The sequence below is a fragment of the Kogia breviceps genome, chromosome 2, assembly GCF_026419965.1.
Source record: "Kogia breviceps isolate mKogBre1 chromosome 2, mKogBre1 haplotype 1, whole genome shotgun sequence".
Lineage (NCBI taxonomy): Eukaryota > Metazoa > Chordata > Mammalia > Artiodactyla > Physeteridae > Kogia > Kogia breviceps.
In genome coordinates this window covers 81,463,607-81,488,368 of record NC_081311.1, presented here as the reverse complement: position 1 = coordinate 81,488,368, position 24,762 = coordinate 81,463,607, and the positions used below count along the sequence as shown (strand labels likewise).

The following is a 24,762-nucleotide window of genomic DNA, read 5'->3' as shown; positions in this document are numbered from 1 at the left end:
ATTTAGTATATTCTTTTTGAATAAATATTTTGTTATTTGCTGTATGCCCTTAAGACAATTTCCAGAGACTTAAAAAGAAAAAAAATTTTAAGATAGCTTTCAGCAGTTGTGCTTATTTCCTTGAGGAGTGGGTCCTCAGAGCTCCTCATGCAGCCATCCCATAATGGAACCTCTTTAATATTTTGCAAAGCTGCTTACTAACTCCTGAAGCATTCTCTCCTATCGGCTTATGTAACACCACACATCTAAATTCATGTTGTTTACCTCATGGCTCTAAATGCATTTCAAGGCAAATCACTCTCAATTTTCTATCTCTAGCCCCGTCCTAATCTTAGAGCTCCATTTGTACATATCCTGCTGCTTACTTATCATCTCCTCTTGGATATTTAAGAGGGATTTCATCCTGAACACAGTCCAAATAAAACTCGTGATTCACCTCCTTCCCTAAATTTGCTCTTCTCTAGTCCTCTTCTTAGTAAACAGCACCAGCACCTGGGAGGTGGAGGCCTCCACTGACTAGGCTTTAAAGTAGCAACATCATGGAGGATTCCCTGGTGGTGCAGTGGTTAAGAATCCACCTGCCAATGCAGGGGACACGGGTTCAAGCCCTGGTCCGGGAAGATTCCACATGCCACAGAGCAACTGAGCCCGTGTGCCACAACTACTGAGCCTGTGCGCCACAACTACTGAAGCCCATGCGCCTAGAGCCTGTGCTCTACAACAAGAGAAACCACCGCAATGAGAGAAGCCTGTGCACTGCAACAAAGAGTAGCCCCCGCTCATCACAACTAGAGAAAAACCCCTATGCAGCAACAAAGACCCAACGCAACCAAAAAAAAATAAATTTTTTTTAAAAAATAAATAATTTTTAAAAATAGAAAGCTTTTAAAAAAACATCATGAATTCATTTGTGTCACACATAGTTGTTCAATAACTAGTTATAGAATAATCGGATGAATTATTCCCATTTTACAGATGAAGAAACTGAAACTTAGAGAAATCAAGTCAATTTCTGGATTTGAATCCAGTCTGAGTCCAGTCTATGCATTTAGACCACAGGAAATAATGTTTCTTAAATGTTAAATAGTTGTTTCTTCAACAAATGTTATTGTTAACATGTTGATCAAAGGATAATTGAAAGAAAGTAATATAAACTATAGTTGGAATGGGACTTTGGGGATATTATTGTGAAGAACTTGGATTACTAGTCTAAAGATCTGGCACTGAAACTGGCATTAAAAAAAACAATTACAGGTTTTAATTTGTAGTGTATACTAGTCAGTGTTCTCCAGGGAACCAAAACAAATAGGATGTGCATACATGTATTTGAGAGAGAGGGGGGTTGATTTTAAGGAATTGTTTCACACGACCATAGGGGCTGGCAAGTTCTAATTCTGCAGGGTGGGCTGGCAGGCTGGAGACCCAGGGAAGAGTTGATGCTGCAGCTGAAGGCTGTCTAGAGGCAGAATCCTGAGACCCAGGTGTTGGCAGGGTCGGTCTCTTCTGAGGCCTCACCCCTTGGCTTGTAGATCTTCTTCCTGTGTCTTCCTGTAGCCTTCCCTGTGTACATGTCTTTTTTCCCAATTTCCTCCTCTAGTAAGGACACAATCATATTGGATTAGAGCCCACTCCAATGACTCATGTTAACTGGATTACCTCTGCAAAGACTATCTCCAAACACAGTCACATTCTGAGATACCGGGTATTAGGCTTCTGCACCCGTTGGCCTGCAAGCCTGTACTTGCCCAGCCTCAAGACTGAAGAAAGAGCCCGGAAGTGAGAGACGGAGACATCCATGGCTTAATGGATGTGGGGCATCTTACACGTCTGAAGGAAGGTCCTGGAGCGATGCCACACCATATGCAGCAGCTGGCGGGCAGGACACTGCAGCAGTCTTGCGCCCCCCCGGGGGGGGAGGGGGAGATTGCCAGTAACAGGGGCAGATGACTTCCCTTTGATAAACTATCATTATCTAATGATCAGAATGATACTAGCTGGAGCAGCGGGCAGGTGTATAGGCATTCACCGATTAGGCTCTATGATGAAGAGGTAAGGTCAGTCCGGTGAGTAGGTGTGGGCAAGGTAGGGACTGGTCGCGTACGAGATGGACAGACAGCAAGAGTACAGCCATCTTGGGGGCCTGATCATACAGCTTCCAACATACAAATCTAGGCGGGGGATGGAGGCAACGCAATTTGTTCCATAACAGACTAGAAAATGCTTCCAAATATTGAATATGATGGTGATGTGTAAAACCGAGAGGGGACTAGAGACACTGATGTTACCAGATCTTACAGCAAGAATAATGAGGAAAGGAAGCCCAAGAAATGAAGATTACAATCTCCAAATCAGGGACAACTGGCAAAAAAGAGCTAGAGGTCAGTTAGGACAGAAGAGTTACCCGATTGGGAAGCTGTGGGTCAATCAGAAATAAAACACTGAGAGGAAAATTGGTGCTTAGATAAAATGAGGGTTTGGTGGCGGGGGGAGGCAAAGTTTGCAGTTCTGAGTGATGGGAAATTCTAGAGACATTCAGCGGTCAGGTGGAGGTGAAATTTGAGGCAGAGGTTGGAGTTGGACAGAGATTCTGTGGTCATTCGAATTCTGGTGATAGTTAAAGATGCTGGATGGGTCAGATGAGGAATGCAAAGAGAAGAAACCTGAAGAAGGCTCTCTGGGAAAGAGTGAGAAATGCAGAAGGTGATGGAAAGAGGACGGATGGCTCACCTAGGTAAGAAGCACCCAGAAGAGTACAAGGCAGTAGAAGATCACATCAACTCCCCAAATTATCTTCCCTTAATCCATAACAATTTTTTTAAATTTATTTATTTAATTTATTTATTTTTGGCTATGTTGGGTCTTCATTGCTGTGCGTGGGCTTTCTCTAGTTGCAGCAAGCAGAGACTACACTTCTTTGTGGTGCACGGGCTTCTCATTGTGGTGGCTTCTCTTGTTGCGGAGCATGGGCTTTAGGTGCGCGGGCTTCAGTAGTTGTGGCACGTGGGCTCAGTAGTTGTGGTGCACGGGCTTAGTTGCTCCGCGGCATGTGGGATCTTCCCGGACCAGGGCTCGATCCCATGTCCCCTGCGTTGGCATGTGGATTCTTAACCACTGCACCACCAGGGAAGCCCAATAACAACTTTTAAAGAACTAAATACTAAAAACTTTTTTTAAGAACATAAAGCTAAACTTTTTGGGCTAATATTGTCTCAGAATTACTCCATTCCCTAGAGCTATCAGCGCTTATTTCCCTCCTAACTGGAAGCGGATGCTCATCAATTTTATTCAAAGGAGCAGCCCTATAGAGTTCCGCCACCCTGGGAAATCCCAAGGGGGCCAAAGGAGTCAAAGGAATGAGCATGACCATGGCCTAGAGCACGCCCCTACTCATTACTCTTCCTCCTTTCTGTGCTTTGCTACAGTGTGAAGGAAGATACAGCATAAAGGCACAAACCAGACATGGTTCTGCATGCCTAAAACCAGAGGACAGGGAACTAATATTATATTTTGCCATTATCTGATCTTAGACATACTGGTTAATTTTCTAACCTCAGTGGCCATCTAGCGTCTTGCCACTCCCTTACCAGTGGCGTGTGGACCTGTGTCTGCGATGTCATTTCCCTCCTGGTGTCAGGGCATCCTGGCACTGTTTGTTTAGTAGCAGGAGAAAGCCCCAGAGCACATCTGTAGAGATAGCCAGAAACAGACTGCTGACGAGGACATGTACCTAGGAGGTAGTTTTCTCCTTCTGGAGCATTGTCTCTCCAGGAAGTTTTAACTTAGTCTATTAAGGAATGTTTTCCACAGGAAATACATACCCAATGTTATTACATAAGTCTGTAGGAAAACATGTTATTTGAAAAAGAGGGCTTCCCTGGTGGCGCAGTGGTTAAGAATCCACCTGCCAATGCAGGGGACGTGGGTTCGAGCCCTGGTCCAGGAAGATCCCACGTGCCACAGAGCAACTAAGCCTGTGAGCCACAACTACCGAGCCCGTGTGCCACAACTATGGAAGCCCTCACACCTGGAGCCTGTGCTCCGCAACAAGAGAAGTCACCGCGATGAGAAGCCCAGGAACCGCAAAGAAGAGTAGCCCCCCCTGCTCACCGCGACTAGAGAAAGCCTGCGTGCAGCAACAAAGACCCAATGCACCCAAAAATAAAGGAAAGAAAAAAGAAAAACAGATTCCCCTACAAGAATACATTTTTTTAAAGTAAGTTTGATCATGTGACTTGGTTGCGGGACAGCTCTAAAACTAGAAAAATCTCTACGTTTTCTGGTTTAATAAGTATTGAATTTTTCAATAAACCAGGCCTTTTTCTCTGGAACAGGTCATTATTTCTAGAGGTGTAAATATGAGTCAAATCAATGGAGTTGGTCATAATTTTTCCTCCAATCTGTATATTGCCCAAACTCAGCTGTTTCAAAAATTGAAGCATCCTGTTTGCCTTGCTTGCTTTGGGTTTTCTGCTTTCTGGACACTAGATGGTACTATATACATATTATTTCACAAGACAAGGACCACCAACCTAGCTTGGTTACTTGAAGAATTACAGTCAAATTTATACCCTTAGGAAAAAAAGGAAAAATAATGGATGTGATTTGAGAAAGTATTAGAAAAATGAGGAGAGAGAAGGAAAATGATTTTCCAGCAACAGTTACAGAGGAACAAGAAGATGATCTTCACTTTTTTTATATTTTATTGAAGTGCAGTTGATTTACAATGTTATGTTAATTTCTTCTGTAGAGCAAAGTGAGCCAGTTATACATATATTATTATATGTATATTTTTTCATATTCTTTTCCATTATGGTTTGTCACAGGACATTGACTATAGCTCCCTGTGCTATACAAGGATGATCTTTATAAAGTGATCATTTTTTCTTTTTTTCTTTTTTTTTTTTTTGCGGTACATGGGCCTCTCACTGTTGTGGCCTCTCCCGTTGGAGAGCACAGGCTCTGGACGCTCAGGCTCAGCGGCCATGGCTCACGGGCCCAGCTGCTCCGCGGCTTGTGGGATCTTCCCGGACCGGGGCACGAACCCGTGTCCCCTGCATCGGCAGGTGGACTCTCAACCACTGCGCCACCAGGGGAGCCCTAAAGTGATTTTTTTTATACATCTGTTCCAAAGAGGGAGACAAGCAAGGGGCTTCAGAGCTGTAAGCTAGGTCAAATCTCCAAATGTGTATCTCCAGCATAGGCAGGATTGAATCAAATGTCTCGAGTACTAGGTGTCCCACCATCATTAGACACTGAACACAGAATTCTACACTCAGTGTAAGCAGAGCCAAGGTATAAACATAACACAGTCCTGACTATGTCGTTGGAGGTCTGAATCTAACCACGTCTGAAGTTAGCCCTACAGCAAGAATTTTCAGTTGTGTGATCCAATGTATTCCCTTTTCACTTAAGCCAGCTTGAGTGTGTTTTACTCTGGCAAATGCAAGCACATTTGCAAGGCTATATCTGATGAACTGGGATGACCAGAGAAAAATCTGGACAACATACACATGCAGGAGTGAGTTATACTTACGTTTATAACTTGGGTCAAGTGTTCAAATGTGACAAAATTATTCTCTTCAGAAAAATAGATGTTCAGGATATCCCATTAGCTGCAGCAGGAGTCTTAAAGTGATTCTAGATATTTATAGGCTAGTAGATAGTAAGGTAAATTGCTAAAGAGATTCTGCAGGTTTGGCACAAAATGTTCAGCTATATTCTATGTGTATAATTTGATAGGATTCTATAAGATCATCTTGCTGATGAACTTCTCTCTTGCATAGGAATGCTTCAGAGTTGCTCCACCCAAATAAAGGATTTTCTCATCTTTGAAGATCCTTTGTACGTATTAACTTTCCCCGTGGTAACAATAGTCACGAAGCTGGAGTCATAATTTGTGAACTCTGGGTCTGCTCTAGGGATGAATTTCAACAGAACACTCAGGCTTCTCCTTTAAATGATATTTCATTAAATAAATACATTGAAGTAAAATAAAATTTAAAGAAAATGACAATCTAAGACAGCCTCAAGGAAACGGATAATTCATTTCTTCTTCTTTAGCATTTTCAGAGACTGAATACAGTTAAGAAATGTAACAGTTAATTTGTGGTTGTGATAGCCGATTTGCAAATGAATTGTTAAAAAAATCATTTCTTTCATACTTAATAGAAATGAATTTAGTGAGTTCACATCTCTAAAAATAAGGACACTTTTTGGGACTGCCCTGGTGGTGCAGTGGTTAAGAATCCACCTGCCAATGCAGGAGACACGGGTTCGAGCCCTGGTCTGGGAAGATCCCACATGCCGCAGAGCAACTAAGCCCATGCACCACAACTACTGAGCCTGCTCTCTAGAGCCCATGAGCCACAACTACTGAGCCTGCACACTGCAACTGCTGAAGCCCATGTGCCTAGAGCCTGTGCTCTGCAGCAAGAGAAGCCACCGCAATGAGAAGCCCACGCACCGCAACGAAGAGTAGCCCCCACTTGCCTCAACTAGAGAAAGCCCATGTGCAACGAAGACCCAACGTGGCCAAAATAAATTTATTTTTAAAAATAATAATGACATTTTTCATTCTGAAGCTTGAAAACTACTTATTTTCCTTGAAGGTGCCCTAGCTTGCCTCTCTGTGCTCTGTTTATCTCTGTGAAGACTTCCTCTGAACAGTCTCACCCTCACTTCTCACCCTGTGATTCCCCTTCCCTCTCAGGACTTTGCGCAATCAGTCAGGTCCTTCCTTTTCACATTCAGTTTCTTTCTATCTGTTGAGTCTGCAATGGTTAATGTTATATGCATCAGCCTGATTGGGTCACAAAGTGCCCAGATATTTGGTCAAACATTATCCTGGTTGTTTCTCTCAATAGATAGATGATGATAGATAGATAGATAGATATAGGTAGGTAGATAGAATATATACATATATATTCTACTGGCTCTGTTTCTCTGAAGAATCTTGACTAATACAGGATCCTTTTCTATCTTAAAAATAAGAAAGAAAAAAATGAGTGAATCTTGTGTTGCCTCTTAGAAAGATAAAATAAAATAAAAAATAAATTAAAATAAAATAAAATAAAATTTGTCATCTTATTGGACCCTAACGCCATCTCTGGCAGTCATCTTCCTTTTCCCTATTTCAACTTCTCTCTTAGGTATCTGTGGTCTGCGGTCGCTCTCCCACTTCTTAATTGCTGGCTTTTGGATCCCTTACAAATCTGGCTTCTCCCCTCCCCACAGAAACTGCAGCCTTGAAGGAAATCAGTGACCTCTGGATTGCAAAGGTCTGTATCCCTTTTCAGTCCTTATTCTTTTGGCCTCTTCTGTGCCAACATGGCCAATAAAAGGTTCCTTTAAAATTACAAGTTTCCTTTCAGGAAATTTGCAAAGTTCTGAAAAGTGCAGAGGAGGAAAAACCTCACCTGTAATCACAATACTCAGAGATAACTACTTGTTGATGTTTTGGGTTCATCTTCTTCCTATATTTTTTTCCCATAGTATACATACTGTTTTAGATCAAAATTGGGATCATACTACATGTCCTTTGAACATCTGTTTTCCTTTTACATTGAATATATTATGGATATTTTTCCATGCCAATAAATATTCTTCTGCAAAAATATTTTTCATGCCAGCGAATCTGATCATCATATTGATATATTAAAACTTATTTTTATCTCTTTCCCCCTCTTAGGTGTTTAAGTTGTTTCCATTATATATATATATAGTCAACAAGACTGAAACTCAAGCAGGAGCAATGTTAACTAATGAGTTCTTACAGATGTCCTTGGAGAAGGAACAGCACAGTCTGAATTGGGCATGGTGAGCTTTCAGAGCTAACGCACGCTCTCTGTCATTCTGTCCTGAGGTGATAGTTGTATTTAACCCAAAGAGTATGGAAAACCTCCCTCTCAAAGCTGGATTAATCCTGAGTTAAAATGTGTTGGGAGCATAAATGATCTTGGGAGGTCCCAAGTAGACTTGGCATTGAGTAGACTATTTCTTCCATCTTTGGTTAAGTCTTCTATTGAGGAACATTCTGTCTTGGAATAAGATGAGAGCTTTTATAAGTCCTGTGAATGCTATCAAATAGAATTTTAGCAATCTTGAAATATATAGCTCTGGAGGAGTACATTTCCCTCTCTGAGCTTCAGTTTCCTCATACCTAGGGAGAATGTATGTTTAGACATTCTCTAAGATTCCCTCCTGTAATTCCATGATCCTGTACACAGAAATTAATGAAGAAGTTCTCCTTCTGTCTTGTCCATGTGGATTACCACGACAGCTGCCCACACCCAATTAGCAAGTCTCAAGGAAACATGCAGTCATGGGCCATGGAATACCTGGTGGGAACTAGGTCTCCACAAGAGGAAAGGCTAAATGGATAAGGAACAGACTTTGTGGGAATCAGAGGGAGCCAAAGTACTGAGTTTTATCAGATGCAAAGCAAGAAGGAAATGAATCATTTGGAGGGTATAGTAAAAAATCAATGGGAGAGTCCTAGCTTAGAATCAATAGGAGTATAATTGCAGGAAGTTATCCTTTGTTTAAACTAGGATTTTTCAGCTTCAGTACAATTGACATTCTGGGTCTGATAAGTCTTTGCTGGGGGTCATCCTGTTCATTGTAGGATGTTTAGCAGTACCATTAAAGCCAATAGCACACTCTCCCACAATTTGACAACCAAAAATGTCTCCAGGTATCTTCTGGTGGGGCAGGGCGGGGGGGGTGTGTGGCAAAATCTCCCTTCCCCTTTTGGGAATCACTGCTTTAAACTTAATCATCCTTAGCAAATAGGGATCCAACCAGTCAGGAAGGAATTCTTGGAGAAGTTAATTCTGTGATGAACCACCAAGTTAAATGATAGAAAAGGGCTTAATTTTTGTAAGTAAGACATCTGGTTTATAAGAGCAAACAGCATGAAATTATTTCCAAACAGTTTAGATTGTCTTCTAATAATGTATGACGAATATTCTTTATTTTTTTTTAAAATAAATTTATTTATTATTGGCTGCGTTGGGTCTTCGTTGCAGCGCATGGGCTTTCTCTAGCTGTGGTGAGCGGGGGCTACTCTTCGTTGTGGTGCGTGGGCTTCTCATTGCGGTGGTTTCTCTTGTGGAGCATGGACTGTATGCATGTGGGCTTCAGTAGTTGTGGCATGTGGGCTCAGTAGTTGTGGCATGCGGGCTTAATTGCTCTGCAGCATGTGGGATCTTCCCGGACCAGGGCTCGAAGCCATGTCCCCTGCATTGACAGGCGGATTCTTAACAACTGCTCCACTAGGGAAGTCCCAATAATGTATGATAAATAATCTTTAAAAGAGGTGCTAACGTTTGACCCTTGAAAATAATTTAAATAAGATCTCTGTCGGGATGAGGGAGGAACATAAACGACTGTAAGTGTTTCGAGTAGAAAGGGATTTAATATAGGGAATTAGGTGCTTACAAAACTGTTGGAAGGACAGGAGAATTAAAAGTTGGGGATCTACACAATCTTTCAGGTCCACCATTGCAGGCTTGGTTACAGCCAGGGCATAACTTCTGTCACCTTTCAGTCAGAAATCTGCAGAAAGCCTCTGCCCATGTCCAAGAGACAGAGTTGATCAGGTATCTCAAAGACACTGATCTTATTCAGAACCCGTATTTCCACAGCTTCTGATGGACAAAGTGGAATGGGTTCTAACTCCCTTCTAATTCCTAAAGCTAGCGTGAGTCAACCTCATTGGTAAAATTATATTTAAAACCTTCCTATCAAGAAGCCTAGAGAATACAATTCCCAGGCATCTAGCTGCTGTAAGACAGGAGAGACTATAGGAAGGAGTCGGAATGCTGCTGGCTGCAACACATAATATCCAACACAGAATTCTTTCTCAACTGTTTTGTTTACTAAATTGCTCAAACAGTATATTTCCCAGTCTTTCCTGCTCCTTGACTCTTGGGCCAAAAATTTTCCCAAGCTTCTATCCATTCACGACACTATTCAAGCATATGAACTCAAGTAGTTCAAATCAATTACCTGGAGAAAAGAATAATAATGGAAAGGTTCTCTAGTGATGACTAATTGTGCACAACTACAATTAGATCTTTAGTTGAAGGCGTTTTGAAATTGCTTTAAGCATGTAGTTAAAGGCATGAACAAAAGTGGTTATTTTTCTTTAAATTTCAAAATCTAATTAGTCATCTGAAAATTGCCATGACGTATGAAGGCTTTCTGTTGATTTTCTTCATACTAGTAAGTTACCACAGGAGGCATTTTCCTAAAAACAGCATCACCAAAAATATCTCTTGCCAGAGCCTCATGAGGTGCTGTCATTTGTGGAAGAACCATCTCTGGGTGTTTATCAGGCTATTACCCATAATGTTAGAGAATCTGGTTGTGTCTTTGCTGGCAGTGAAGAGCCTATTGAGGAGGCTGGGGAAGATAATCATATGCAAGGTTGAAAGATACAAGAAGAACATTCACACAAAGAAATGTCAAGTTGGGATTTATCATTCCCTAGGCTCCAACTGGCTCAAGTGATGGGATAAAATTCACAAAATAGTTTTAGAATGAAGATTTATTCCAATTTAAATACAGAAAGGAAGAGAGAGAGAGAGAACATAATACTTTTAAATGGGAAAAGACTTCTTTTCCTCAAAGAAGATGTAAGAACTCCTGAAAGCCTTCAAGTGTGCAAAGTCACTAATAACCCCTGTCTCTATACTCTTGTCTGTATTGCCTATGGTCTTTAACATAGGCAATTTAAAGAGTTAGCAGAGGCTAATAAGAGCAATAATCCACAAAACTGTTGCTACTAAAACAAATTTCTATATTACTGGGTACCTCTAGGTACTTAGAAATTTCCATTTACAATGGACAGATCATCCAGACAGAAAATCCAGAAGGAAAATTTGGTCTTACGTAACACATTAGACCAAATGTGTGTGTGTTTACATATATATATATATAGAGAGAGACATTCCATCCAAAAGCAACAGCAGAATACACATTTTTTCAAGTGCACATGGAACATTCTCCAGGGTAGATCACATGCTGGGCCACAAAATAACTCTTGACAAATTTAAGAGGATAGAAAATATATCAAGCATTTTTCCCCAGCCACAATGGTATGAAACTGGAAATCAATTATAGAAATAAAAATAGGAAACAAACACATGGACACTAAACAACATGCTGCTGAATAAACAATGGGTCAATGAAGAAATCAAAGAGGAAATAAGAAAATACCTCAAGACAGATGAAAATGGAAACACAACTTTCCAAAATCTATAAGATGCAGCAAAAGCAGTTCTAAAAGGGAAGTTTATAGCAATAGAGACCTACCTCAAGAAACAAGAAAAATTTCAAAAAAACAACTTAATGTAATTCCTTTCTAACAAAGGAATTCGAATAAATAAATAAAGCCCAACATCAACAGAAGGAAGGAAATAATAAATATCAGAGAGGAAATAAATAAAATAGAGACCAAAAAATATAATAGAAAAGATCAGTGAAACCAAGAGCTGGCTTTTTTGAAAAAGTAAACAAGACTGATAAACATCTAGCCAGGCTCATCAAGGAAAAAAGAGAGAGGACCCAAATAAACAAAATAAGAAATAAAAGAAGAGAAATAACAACTGATATCACATAAAAGCAAAAAGTAATAAGAGACTACTACAAACAGTTATTTGCCAACAAATTGGACAACCTAGAAGAAATGGACAAATTTCTAGAAACATTACAACCTTCCAAGACTGAATCAGGAAGAAATAGACAATCTGAATGGACCTATCACGAGTAGTGAAATTGAATTTGTAATTAAAAAAAAAAAGTCCCAGCAAGCAAAAGTCCAGAACCTGGTGGTTTCATAGGGGAATTCTGCCAAACATATGAAGAAAAAAACTAATAGCTATCCTTCCCTTCTCAAACTATTCCCCAAAACTGAAGAGCTGGGAAGGCTCTCAAATTCATTCTGTGAGGCCACCTGATATCAAAACGGTCCATTTTATAATAGATAACATCTCTTTTTTAAACACCTGTATTCTCTCTCTTGCATGCCAGGCCTGGTGGGAAGCAAACGGCCTCCCCGATGGAGACAGGCCCATTCTCCAGTTCACGTGCCCCCAGAACATCACAGAGCCCTGCCTGTCCCTCCTGAGCGCCGGTTCCCGAGACACAGGAGTAAAAAGGGAAGTCACTTGGTGTCCTATTTCTTAGAAGTCTGAACAACAGAAAGATATCCTGTGAAACCAGCTGAGAGCTAAATATTCTTGGAAAGGGCCTACATGAGTCATATTTGTAGCATCCGGAGAATAACACTTCTGTGAACCCCAAGAAGGCACAGGTGCTTCAGAGGGCAGTGGGAAACAAATATCAAAGTCGTCATGGGGGTGTGTCACAGGGACACTCTCAATATTGGCTCTGGGCACACAGTAGAGTCTGTGAAGTTTGTTGCGTGTGTGTGTTTTACTTACTAACTTTCCACCTCTGTCCCAGAGAGCCTGTGAAACCACCTAGCAAATCTCTTCATTCCTGGAGGAAAGCAGTTAATAAATGAGTCTTAACTCAGTCTCTTGATTTAAAATGAAATCAAGGGGCTTCCCTGGTGGTGCAGTGGTTGAGAATCCGCCTGCCGATGCAGGAGACACGGGTTCGTGCCCTGGTCCGGGAAGATCCCACATGCCGCGGAGCAACTAAGCCCGTGAGCCATGGCCGCTAGGCCTGCGCGTCCGGAGCCTGTGCTCCACAACGGGAGAGGCCACAACAGTGAGAGGCCCGCATACCGAAAAAATAAATAAATAAATAAATAAAAAATAAAATGAAATCAAGCTTAGCTTTGTCATTTTCCAGGGAGATTCTGGATTTTAAAAAGTAATTTTTAGAGGACTTCCCTGGTGGCGCAGTGGATAAGAATCTGCCTGCCAATACAGGGGACACGGGTTCCAGACCTGGTCCGGGAAGATCCCACATGCCGCGGAGCACCTAAGCCCGTGTGCCACAACTGCTGAGCCTGCGCTCTAGAGCCCGCGAGCCACAACTACTAAAGCCCGTGCGCCTAGAGCCCGAGCTCCACAACAAGAGAAGCCACTGCAGTGAGAAGCCCACACACCGCAACGAAAGAGTACCCCCCGCTCGCCGCAACTAGAGAAAGCCCGTGCACAGCAACGAAGACCCAGCGCAGCCAAAAATAAATAAAATAAATTTATTTTTTTAAAAAAATAATTATTAGTGAGAACACGCATAATTCAAAGGGAAGGACTCATAAAGGTGGCACTTCCAGCCACAGTCAGGAAGGTGTGTGGCAGCACCCCCCAGTAACCCCATCCTTTCCGCACACACGGTTGCTGGATGTCCAGCCTCAGAGACCAGGGCTGTGCACAAAGGCAGATCTCCCCCTCTCTCCTCCTCTCTTTCTTTGTAAAGTAGCTAAACTTCCTCAGAACTCTGATTACTCAACAGACAAAGAAGATAGAAACTGCATTTTTTGAAGACCAAAACCTGACCCATAGGTGTCCCTGTTGGGTTAGATCTTGTTTCTCTTCTTAAATGCAAGATTTCCCTTGAAGGAAGGGGGCCTTTGGCCTCCAAGGCTAGCTAAGGAAGAAATCTTTAGCAAACAAAGGATGCTGCTATCAAGCCCTCAGCTACTGCAGCCAGCCCCAGCAGGTGCCCACCCCCCTGCCCCAGGGCACTCAGGATGGGAAAGAACAGGATAGCATCCTCCTGGGCAGCTGAGGTACATATCAAAGAAATTATTTCAATGAGCCCAGACTCTTGCATCTGCCCATACAGAGAAAAGCACTACATTCATTAACTTGAGATGTCTGGTTTTCTTTAATTAACTGTAATTAACAGACGTTCTGACTACCTGGTCTTTGTTGCAAAAACCCCTATGTATCCTGGACCTGTCCTGACCTCCTTGGAGCTATCCCTCTAGCTATCTGAGAAGGTGTCTCCCAGGCCTAAGTTCTCAGAAAGTCCACCAAACAAAACATAATTCTCAACTTTTAGGTTGTGCAGTTTTTTCCTGTGGACACTTCCTTTTTCTCAGAGTTGCTGCAGAATGTTTTCTCCAGGAAGACTTCACAGGAGTCTGGTGTGAGCCCGTGTTGAAGGTAGGACCAAGATTTCTGTCTCTGCTCCCTTCATTTAAAACAAGCTTGGCCCCTGAATTGCTGGACTTTCTGGCCTCTCACCCTCACATCCCCCGAACCCTGTGCAGTTGTTCTACTGTGGAGGCCCTTCTGACTGCCCAGACTTCTCTCTGTGGGATGCCCTCCTCCCTCTCCCCTGAATAAGTCCTAATTGTCCTTTGCTACAGTGCTCGAAATATGTGCCACACAGGGACTTCCCTGTTGGTCCAGTGGTAAAGAATCCGCCTTCCAACGTAGGGGACATGAGTTCGATACCTGATCAGGGGTAACTGAGCCTGCATTCCACAACTACTGAGCTCACGTGCCTCACCTGGAGCCTGCGTGCCACAAACTACAGAGCCCATGCACCCCAATAAAAAAAAAAAAAGTGTGCCACACACCAGCTGCTGGTCTAGGACAATCTGTTAGTGGTTTGTGACGAGATAAGAATGTTAAAAGACTGACTCACAGAGCACACTATTTAGTTCAGTTCTTTCTCTTTCTCAATGAAGGAAGCAGCGTGTGAATTTATCTTTTGACACAAGCTCCCTTTCTGGTCACAGGTTGGCCTGCCTGAGTCCAGGATTGATCTGTTCTCCTCTGGGAAACCCCCAGCAGCCCCTCCATGCCCACCTCATCTCTCCCTTATAGGGGAGCAGAATTTGCCACCCCAAAATGTGTCTCTTTGGCATAAGCATTAATTTAGGCTGATTATTTTTTTAATTAATTAATTATGTACTTATTTATTTGTGGCTGCATTGGGTCTTCGTTGTGGTGCGCAGGCTTCTCCTTGCGGTGGCTTCTCTTGTCGCAGGGCACAGGCTCTACACGCACGGGCTTCAGTAGTTGTGGCATGTGGGCTCAGTAGTTGTGGCTTGCGGGCTCTAGAGCACAGGCTCAGTAGCTGTGGCACACGGGCTTAGTTGCTCCGCGGCATGTGGGATCCTCCCGGACCAGGGCTCGAAACCGTGTCCCCTGCATTGGCAAGTGGATTCTTAACCACTGTGCCACCAGAGATGTCCCTAGGCTGAATATTTTTAAGAGACAGAAGACTCGGGAAGTCTCTCTTTTTCCCCTCCCGCTTAGCTGACTAAAGAATTTGGATAAAGGGTCAGTTCCCAGAACAGAGCTATCTCCAGAGGTATCTGCAAAGAACATGGCCTAGGTGTGGTGGGGAAATGCAGCAGGGCTTAGAGATCAGAGTCCACTCGGTGTCCCATTGTCTCTGCCCGGCCCAGCAAACATTTGTTCACCAAACATTTGCTTTTCCATCTCCATGTCAATTGCCTTCCTCCCCTTTCAAGTCCCAAATCCCCGGTGTTTTGTCTTTAGCTGAAGGTGTGTTTAAGGTGAGGGCTTGGAGCGTTTTGGTGAGTTACTCAGTTCTCCTGGGTCTCTGCCATGCATACATCTTATTAAACTTCTGCTTGATTTTCTCCTGTTCATCTGTCTCGTGCCAGTTAAGTCTTAGGCCAACCAGAAGAACCTAGAAGGGCAGAAGAAAATTTCTTCCTTCCTGACCCCCACCTCACCCCACCAGTGTCAAAACACCTAGCAAACTCTATTGTAATCATGTTTTCCCCAAGTTGTTTATAAGCATTTAAAAAATATCTGGGGCTTGACACCTAATGGATGCTTAGGAAATACCTGTTGAATGAGTCAATACATGACTTTTCAGTGTTTTCAATACTGAGCATTCCTTTTGTACGGTTAACGACCTGGATGAGAATTTTTTTTTTTTTTAACACATCACGTGGCTTGTGGGATTTTATTTCCCTGACCAGGGATCGAACTCGGGCCCTCAGCAGTGAAAGTGCAGAGTCCTAACCACTGGACCACCAGGGAATTCCTTGGTGAGAATTTTTCATGAACTTTTTATGCAGTTTGGGGCATTGTACTTTCTGTCTTCCTAATATTTTAAGCCTTAACTAGGATTTCAAAGACATAATAGATTTAGCCTTTCAAATAAATTACCCTTTCCACAAATATCACACAGGAACCAGAAATGGGTTAAATTATGTTCACTTGAACCCCCTTTGATTACTGTCAGCTGAAGTTGTAAATATGGTAGCGTGGAAGGCAGGACGTTTAGCTCTCACACCAGGTTCCTGGCTCTGTCTCTGCCCGTCTCCACTCTGGAATCTGCTTGGGGTCTTGGTTATGCCATCTCTCCACTCAGTGGTTCCTTGCTCGGGCCGTAGAGGAGCGACAGTGACGCAAAGATTTATCCTGTCTTAGTGCTCCCAGGACACTCCTTGTTTCCTGCTGAAGCCTCGGTTTCCTTAAACAAACATCTGGAGCTTTGGGCGCTGTGAGACACAGCTGCAACTTGGATGAAGCTGCCATTTAAATAGTGTGTTTGTTTTGTCTCATGCTTTGCTTCCTTTGCTCATGAAAAGCCTTCCCTCTGATAAACAATAGGTCACCTAGACCCCTAAGTTTGAGAATAACATACACTTAACCCACGGTGCCTCTCCACCAAAAATATAGTGGTTGACAGAAATAGAAAACTCCCCAAGAGAAAAATAAAATGGATGTGAGGAAGAGCCTCTCCCTTTCAACACAAAGCTATTTGCTCATGTCTTTCTCCATGCGGTGCACATTCATCCCATGTGTGTATGGGGTGTGTGTGTGTGTGTGCGTGTGTGTGTGTGCACGCACATGTTTTAAGTAAATATTCTAGGTGCATTTATAGACTTTTTTTTTTTTTTTTTTTTTTTTTTTTGCTGTATGCGGGCCTCTCACTGTTGTGGCCTCTCCCGTTGCGGAGCACAGGCTCCGGACGCGCAGGCCTAGCGGCCATGGCTCACGGGCTTAGTTGCTCCGCGGCATGTGGGATCTTCCCGGACCAGGGCACGAACCCGTGTCTCCTGCATCGGCAGGCGGATTCTCAACCACTGCGCCACCAGGGAAGCCCTAGACTTTTTTTTAACTTAACTCCCCCCAACCCCTAACCCTGACTGACACCTATGCATTTGAGACTAAAACACCCAGAAGAAATCTTGAGCTGAGCACCCTAATGAGACAGGGGCTGCCTGGGTGGTATTTGACTCCATATTATAAGACTAATTCGATAAACTTAAATTTCTACAACCTGTTTCAGGGAGGAAACTAGCTTTCCTTTGGAATCGGCCTTCGAGCCAGGTTATTACTTGGCTGTTGGCAGCCTTTGAACTGTTGGCAAAGGTTGTTTTCCTTAGCAACAATTATACAAATCTGACATGCACAGAGTATTTTTAAAATGTATAAAGTACTTTCATTTTCATTATCCCTTTGGATCCTTCACAACTATACACACTTTAGTCATTTTAAGGATGAAGCATTTGGGGACTTCCTTGGTGGCACAGTAGATAAGAATCCACCTGCCAATGCAGGGGACACGAGTTCGAGCCCTGGTCCGGGAAGATCTCACATGCCATGGGGCAACTAAGCCCGTGCACCACAACTACTGAGCCTGCTCTCTAGAGCCCACGAGCCACAACTACTGACCCCGTGTGCCACAACTACTGAAGCCCGTGTGCTTAGAGCCCGTGCTCCGCAACAAGAGAAGCCACCGCAATGAGAAGCCTGCGCACCGCAACGAAGAGTAGCTCCCACTCGCCGCAACTAGAGAAAGCCCTTGCGCAGCAACAAAGACCCAAAGCAGCCAAAAAAAAAAAAGGATGAAGCATTTGAGACTCAGAGATTTTAGTTATTTTGCCCCAAATCACACAGAGAGTAAATGGCAAACCTGGACGCCAAACCCCATATTCTGACCCTTGTTCTGGCATCTTCCTCCCTGCCTTCTGTGGGCTGAGGAGTAGCAAATACATATTCATGACATTATCACCACTCTTTTTGTTTTTCCCCAGTCAGTCAGGTTGGATTGAGAGAAACTCTGCGAGGGCAGCAGCTGTTACATCACACTGGGGCGGTGTTGGTGGATGCCAGTGGGGGGCCAGTGGATGCCCACTGGCCTTCAACATGCCTGCTCCTCCCAGGGCCTAATCAGCTCTCTGGGTGTAGGTCTTGAAACTGAGCAGGACCCTGTGGGGCTCCTGGACATGGAAGCCTTTCCCTGTCCCCCGTTTCTTGTTTGTAGGGAACAGACTCCAGCCTCCATGACCTTCCCTGAGTCCCAAAGGGCAGATTCAAACAGTTGCTAATCAAGGGAGGGGATACAGAGACAAGGGAGGAGTAGTCAAGAAACAATAGTGCAGTCTTGGGGCAGGGTCCTGGTTCCACCTCAAGGGATACACATAAGAATATCTTTGCACTCTTCTGCAGAACTAAAACCCCCAACAAATGGAAGATGTTAACTACTTGATGAAGCATTCTTTAAGAACCAGAGAAGCTCATCAGGAGACCCGCCCCCCTAGGCCAGATTTTTAAAATGCAGGCCCTGCACACATCCGGATTCTTATTAGCAACTCCGCCTTTGAAGTATCGCTATAAAACTCCTCACCAAATCCGCCCAGTTTGGGACACAGAGGTATTGAGGGGCTCGAGCCCACTGTATCCCGCTTTGCCTAGCAGAGCAGTAAGGCTGTTCTTTTCTACTTCACCCAAAACTGTGTCTCCGAGATTTAATTCAGCACTGGTGCACAGAGGCCGAGTTTTCAGCATCACTCTGAGAAACATGGACTAGGTAAGGCCAAGTCCGTGGCAGTTCTATCTGTCCTTCCTTTCCCTCCAACATGCAAGGGAATGAAATCAGTTTCTTCCAACAGTCCTTTGCCCTCCAGGGTAAAAGGTGAGTTGAAGGGTTTGGGTGAGGATGAGGGTTGTGGCCATGGAGACTTCATCACACTGAATAAAACCTGTACTTCCATTTACAAGCGATATCCCTTTGTTATCATTTCCTTTGGAGCTCAGTATTAGCAGTTGAAATTGTCTTAGAATTAAATGAACAGATCCTGAGCTGTCCATTGACCTTGTCAGTGAGAGGTAATTATCTCACTGGAGCTTTAACGCAAGCTGAAAAACATTATGCTTTTCAGCATGAAAAAATTGGCTGGAAAAGTCTACTGAAAATTCCATTTGATCTCACAGAATTTGCTTGTGAGAGTTTCAGTGAAAAGGAAACATAATTAACATCTGAAAATTTCTTATCATTGTGCTTGCCTGGGCTCTGCCGATTTGTGTCTGAAAAGCTGAATATTTAATAATGCACTTACTGAAAATGGATTAAGATAAAACCTTTTGTCTCACTTTGTGTTTAGATTACTCAGACCCACAACCCTGGGACGACTTCAAAATCAGTTTTAGGTGGAGGCCAGATCAAAAAATAAAACTCTCCTCCGTTGCCCATTGAGCCTTAGGATTTGGGAAGGAGTTCGCAGTGCCTGTGGGGAGCAGGGGCCAAACTAAGAAACAAAAACAACTGGAAGTAGGAAGCAAGTAGAAAGTGAGGATAACAAGGTCCCTGAACCATGAATTCATTGATCTGCAGTCACCGAGGGCAGACGGTTGCCCCTGTCAGCTGGAAACAGCACACCATGACCCAGGCTTCTGGGCCGGCAGGCCACCCTTGAACTCAGAGCTGTGAGCAGACAGGGTAGGGGGTCCCTGGAGAAAAGGAACCCGACATGGCTTTCTTGACATAAGAGAAGCCATTTTGGGCCTAAGCCATTTTGTGATCTAAGCCTGGCCACAATGTTTGCCCTTGAAGAGGTCTCGGTCATTAATGATCTTAAGGGAACAAAAGAATGTCGGAACAAAAGACTATTACCAGGCAAGAACAGTAACAATAGCAAAGATAATATAGCAGGTGTAAAGGTACCCAGTCCTATTTCAATGGTAAAGATTAGCCTGAAGCTCAACCACCCGATCAGCTGGAACCTAAGGGGTGATGATCTTGACCTTTTCTGACCCCCGGTGACTTCAATCAGCTAAAGCTTGGACTCCGTCTAGGCCTCAGCCCCTTCATGAATATTCATGGACCCTTAGCTTAAAACTTCTCCAATTTTGCTGTTGAGGGGAGACACTACCTTAGATAAGATACCCCGTGTTCTCATTCCTTGCTGCAAGTAATCAATCCTTCATTCTCCCGATCTTTGGCTTGGTTGTGTGTTTTGGCTTGACACCCACCAAGAGGCAAACCCAGGTTTGGGGGTAACAGAACCTACAGCCAAAGCCTCGGATGCCTATCAGCCCACGTGGGCCTCTAACCCTGTCATATTCCTACATTCAGGCAGCATGATCAATGATAAAGGAAGGGGAAGCAGTGCTCTGGACAGCCAAGGACCCCAACCCCCCTGAATGCCACGCTGCCATTAGAAGAATGACCAGGTATCTTTGTCCTGACAAGGGAGGATATTCACAGGAGACAGGTGAGCACAGCGACTGTGGTTAGACGTTTCCTTTGCTTAATGTGTGAGTGGTAATCACGTTATTCAACTTTAAAAAAATACACACATAGGGCTTCGCTGGTGGTGCAGTGGTTGAGAGTCCGCCTGCCGATGCAGGGGACACGGGTTCGTGCCCCGGCCCGGGAAGATCCCACATGCCGCGGAGCGGCTGGGCCCGTGAGCCGTGGCCTCTGAGCCTGCGCGTCCGGAGCCTGTGCTCTGCAACGGGAGAGGCCACAACAGTGAGAGGCCCGCGTACCGCAAAAAATAAAAATAAAAATACACACATAAGTGGAGTTCCCAAACTGAGAGAACAACAACAAAAAGCCGTGGGTATCTTTCTTCCTGTATTACACTCGACCGCGTGCTGCTTCTATCTGGATGCTACAGAACTGAGCAGTGGTTACTGAGCTGAGCTGAGCTGAGTACACAGGAAGTGCTCCATAAAGGCTGGTGTTGATGGAGGACCAAAGCCACCAAAGCCACAGACCGAAGCTCCTCTTTATTGTTGTCTGCCTCTACCAGGCCACATGAACATTGCATTTCTTGGGTCAGAACAACTAGAAGCACAAAATTTGGTCTCCAATGAACACTCATTCCCCCTCAGTGAGAATTTAAGCTCATCTTTTGCACTCAGCATTGTGCAAAGATCTACAAGATCCATTAAGGCTGATTACTGCCTGTGGGGAATTTGCACTGCCGGATGGAACAACGTGCACTTGTAAGCAGAAAGCATAAGCATGCAGAAAAATTTAAACTGCCCTCCTGCATCTGTCCTTGAAGCATGGTCTCGAAGACAGACCTCACACGGAGGCCCTTCACACCTCAGCAGCTCTGCCAGGCCCTGCCTTCCACCCGCAGGCTTGGATATTTAATTTCGCCACTTGTCTCTTAGAAGCAGGTATATATTAACTAAGCTCAAAAGATTGATCCGAAAGGCGGAAAGCCAATTTATTAATTCATTTGAGAAGTGATTATGAAGGAACCAGAACACTCACATTTGTGTGACCAGTGGACTTTCCAACTGTCGAGGAACTGCAGTGAGGAGGCTGATGACGTGGGTGAAGTCAGAACAGGAGCATCTGAGGAAGCCAAGATTCCGTGACTCCCAGTGAGACAGGCCGAGAATCCACCTCCTGCCGGGGAAGACAAGGTCTGGCCAACGGGAGGATGAGGAACTCATGCCCAGTGGAACTAGGGCATTGGGTTCTGCTCCTGTTGGTGTCCCAGAGGAATACAGACCCAGGGGATAGAGCTCTTGGTGGAAAAAGAGAAACTGTTTTTATATTTATTTATTTATTTATTATCTCAGAGAACTTTTTTTTTCATGATCCATATAATATTAGCATACTAAGTATTGCCATTTATAATATAACTATTACACTCAGACCAATTCATCTAAATACAGATGGCCAATGTAATTTTTTTAAAAATCATTTCTACAAGACACACTGAGAAATTGTCTTTATAACCTTTTGCAAATGTTCTTTCAAATATCTGACTGAATTCTGTTCCCGATTTTGCCAGCAAATACCGCGTCCATGGCTAAGCCCCTCAGGTGGTGACGCCTTACTTCCTCCATCTCGGGATGAGACTCATGCACTGTTTGGCCCCTTCTTGTGGCTCAAGTGAGCGACATAGAAAGAAAAGTGGCTTATACTGTAATTTACCTTAATTTCAGAGAGAGGATGGAGGAGCACCACGTAGGGTCTAGGCTTCAGTCTTCAGGAGACCTGTTCTCTCTGAAGCCCAAAAGAAAAAAATGAAATAAATAAATATTCTTTATTTACTATAAATAAAGGGAAGGAGGTGGGGGAGACTTCCGAGCAATAAAATAATCACCCCCAAGAATTTTTTTGAAAGGCCCACGCATTTTCCTCAACGGAAGAGACCGCCATGTTTTTATTGAATTGAGTCCCTATTTGCCCTTTTACCTAATCTACAAGTTTCCTTCAATTTAATTAGCTAGTTTGCTGGCGCATAGACTATTTCATGATCATATTATTTGACTCAAAGTGAAGATAGTACTTAGTTTTTGCTATTGTGGTTTCTACAAGACCACATAAGAAAAGGTAAATAAAACTGCACAATTAGGCACATATACCTAAGCAGTAAACCACTGCCCGCTCTTTGCTGGCCCTGGGGCATCCCAGTGTCACAGCCACAGGACCAGTTGATTACCACGCCCATGGTCCTGACTCAGTAGTAATCAAAATTAATTAATTAATAGCATTAATTATTATAATAAATAATAATTAGGATTACTATACCTCATCTAACAATTCAAAGGCTAGGTTTTAAAAATATTTTGCCTGAAGTGATTAGAAATGTTTTAATAAGGACTTAAAGGGTTATATTTCCATTAACTGCAAATTTCACTTAACCAGCTTATTTCCTGTGTTGCTAAATAAATGCAGGGGAGAATTCCCTTATTTCTTGACTCTAATCTAAATGCCTTTGCTTTGAACTCGTCATATTTTGAATTTTTTGGTCTTTTAACTGTACAAAACTTTCAAAATCTCCCTATGTCCCTTTAAACTTCATCCTCAGAAAAGGGTGGTGTCATTTTTTTAAAAATTGTAACAACAAAATCTTAAAGACTATAAGGACTCTTGATGTATGGAATGGCTCATTATTTAGTGGATGTTTTAAAACAGGTTTTCTTGGACTTCCCTTGTGACGCAGTGGTTAAGAATCTGCCTGCCAATGCAGGGGACACGGGTTCGAGCCCTGGTCGGGGAACTAAGATCCCACATGCTGTGGAGCAACTAAGCCCGCGCACCACAACTACTGAGCCTGCGCTCTAGAGCCCGCAAGCCACAACTACTGAAGCCCCCGCGCCTAGAGCCCACGCTGCGCAACAAGAGAAGCCACCACGATGAGACGCCCGTGCACTGCAACCAAGAGTAGCCCCTGCTCTCCCCAACTAGAGAAATCCCGCGTGCAGCAACAAAGACCCAATGCAGCCAAAAATAAATAAATAAATAAATTTATTAAAAGAACAAAAACAAAAAACAGGCTTTCTTTTCTTTTTTTTTTTGAAGTATACTTGATTTACAATGTTGTGTCCATTTCTGGCATAGAAAAAGTGATTCAGTTATACATATATGTATGTACTCTCTTTCATATTCTTCTTCATTATGGTTTATTACAGGATATTGAATATAGTCCTTGTACTATACAATAGGACCTTGTTGTTTATCTATCTTATATATAGTGGTTTGTACCTGCTAATTGCAAACTCCTAATTTATCCCTCCCCGCCTTTCCCCTTTGGTAACCATAAGTCTGTTTTCTATGTCTGTGAGCCTGTTTCTGTAAAATGGGCTTTCTTTATAGCATCTGTATCAAGTCAGCAAGTTCCTTCATCTTCAAACTGTTCTCTGTGGCTTGTCATCCAGCAATACCTATCTGAGAAGCTAAATATTTAAACAGCTTTTTCAATTTGTCACCTGGTTGCTGTCACAAGCTCTGCTAGTTTTTCACCCTTCATGTGTTTTAAATCTCCCCAGAGCCACTGCCACAGCTGAGGCTTTCCTGGTCTCCCACCTGCATCACTGCAACAGGCTCACAACAGGCCTTCCAGCTCCAAATTGCAGGGCAGAACCCCCTCCAGGCCAGCAGTGATAAGAGGGATCCGGACAGCCCCCCCACATGTTTTACAGAGTCCCCTCTGCTGGTTCTGGGTCTATTTGTAAAATACTAGGAGATAGAAACATGGTCCTGCCACTGTCATTTGTGTTCTGCAAGCGTCCTTTTAACAGTGGAACTTGCTGTGTGTAAAGCGGGACAAGAAGACACCTTCAGGAGGAAATCCTAGCTCTCCTGGGGCAGCAGCAAGCTGCTGGTTGTTCAGTTTCCTGGTTGTTCAATTTCGTGGCCGGACTCGCTGGGGTCAGCAGCTCCCCCCCCCCCCCCCCCCGCGACTGCCCTGGGCCTGTGTTGTGTGAGAACAATTCATGCTCAGGAACTTCGTGGGACAGGTGCCAGGAGGGCATCTGCCAGCAGGCCAGACAGCTGTTTCCATTAAATGCCAGGTGAAAAATGGAAAGAAAAATCCATCTGTGGGACTTCCCTGGTGGCGCAGTGGTTAAGAATCCGCCTGCCAATGCAGGGGACACGGGTTCAAGCCCTGGTCTGGGAAGATCGTACATGCCCCAGAGCAGCTCAGCCTGAGCGCACAACTACTGAGCCTGCGCTCTAGAGCCCGCAAGCCACAACTACTGAAGCCCGTGTGCAGCAAAGAAGACCCAAAGCAGCCAAAAAGAAATACATTTATTAAAAAAATTAAAATCCATCTGTAACCCCATGAGACCTGGCTTCTATTAT

At 43.7% G+C, this 24,762-nt stretch overlaps 1 protein-coding gene across 3 annotated transcripts in view; it reads left to right on the top strand.

The window, feature by feature from the left end:
- The window catches only part of MAP3K21 (mitogen-activated protein kinase kinase kinase 21), a 75,061-nt gene extending 54,731 nt beyond the window's left edge, over positions 1–20,330 (top strand). Inside the window, exon 12 of one of the 3 annotated variants that reach the window (XM_067025701.1) lies at positions 20,278–20,330. Coding sequence is in view for 1 of the 3 variants with exons in the window: in XM_067025703.1 (XP_066881804.1) it covers positions 20,278–20,286 (9 nt within the window). In the remaining 2 variants the exon portion in view is untranslated. Of the gene's footprint in view, positions 1–5,783; positions 5,801–20,277 lie in introns of those variants that run through there. The other 2 variants (XM_067025703.1, XM_067025702.1) reach the window with 2 other exon arrangements.
- Positions 20,331–24,762: the final 4,432 nt, after the last annotated feature.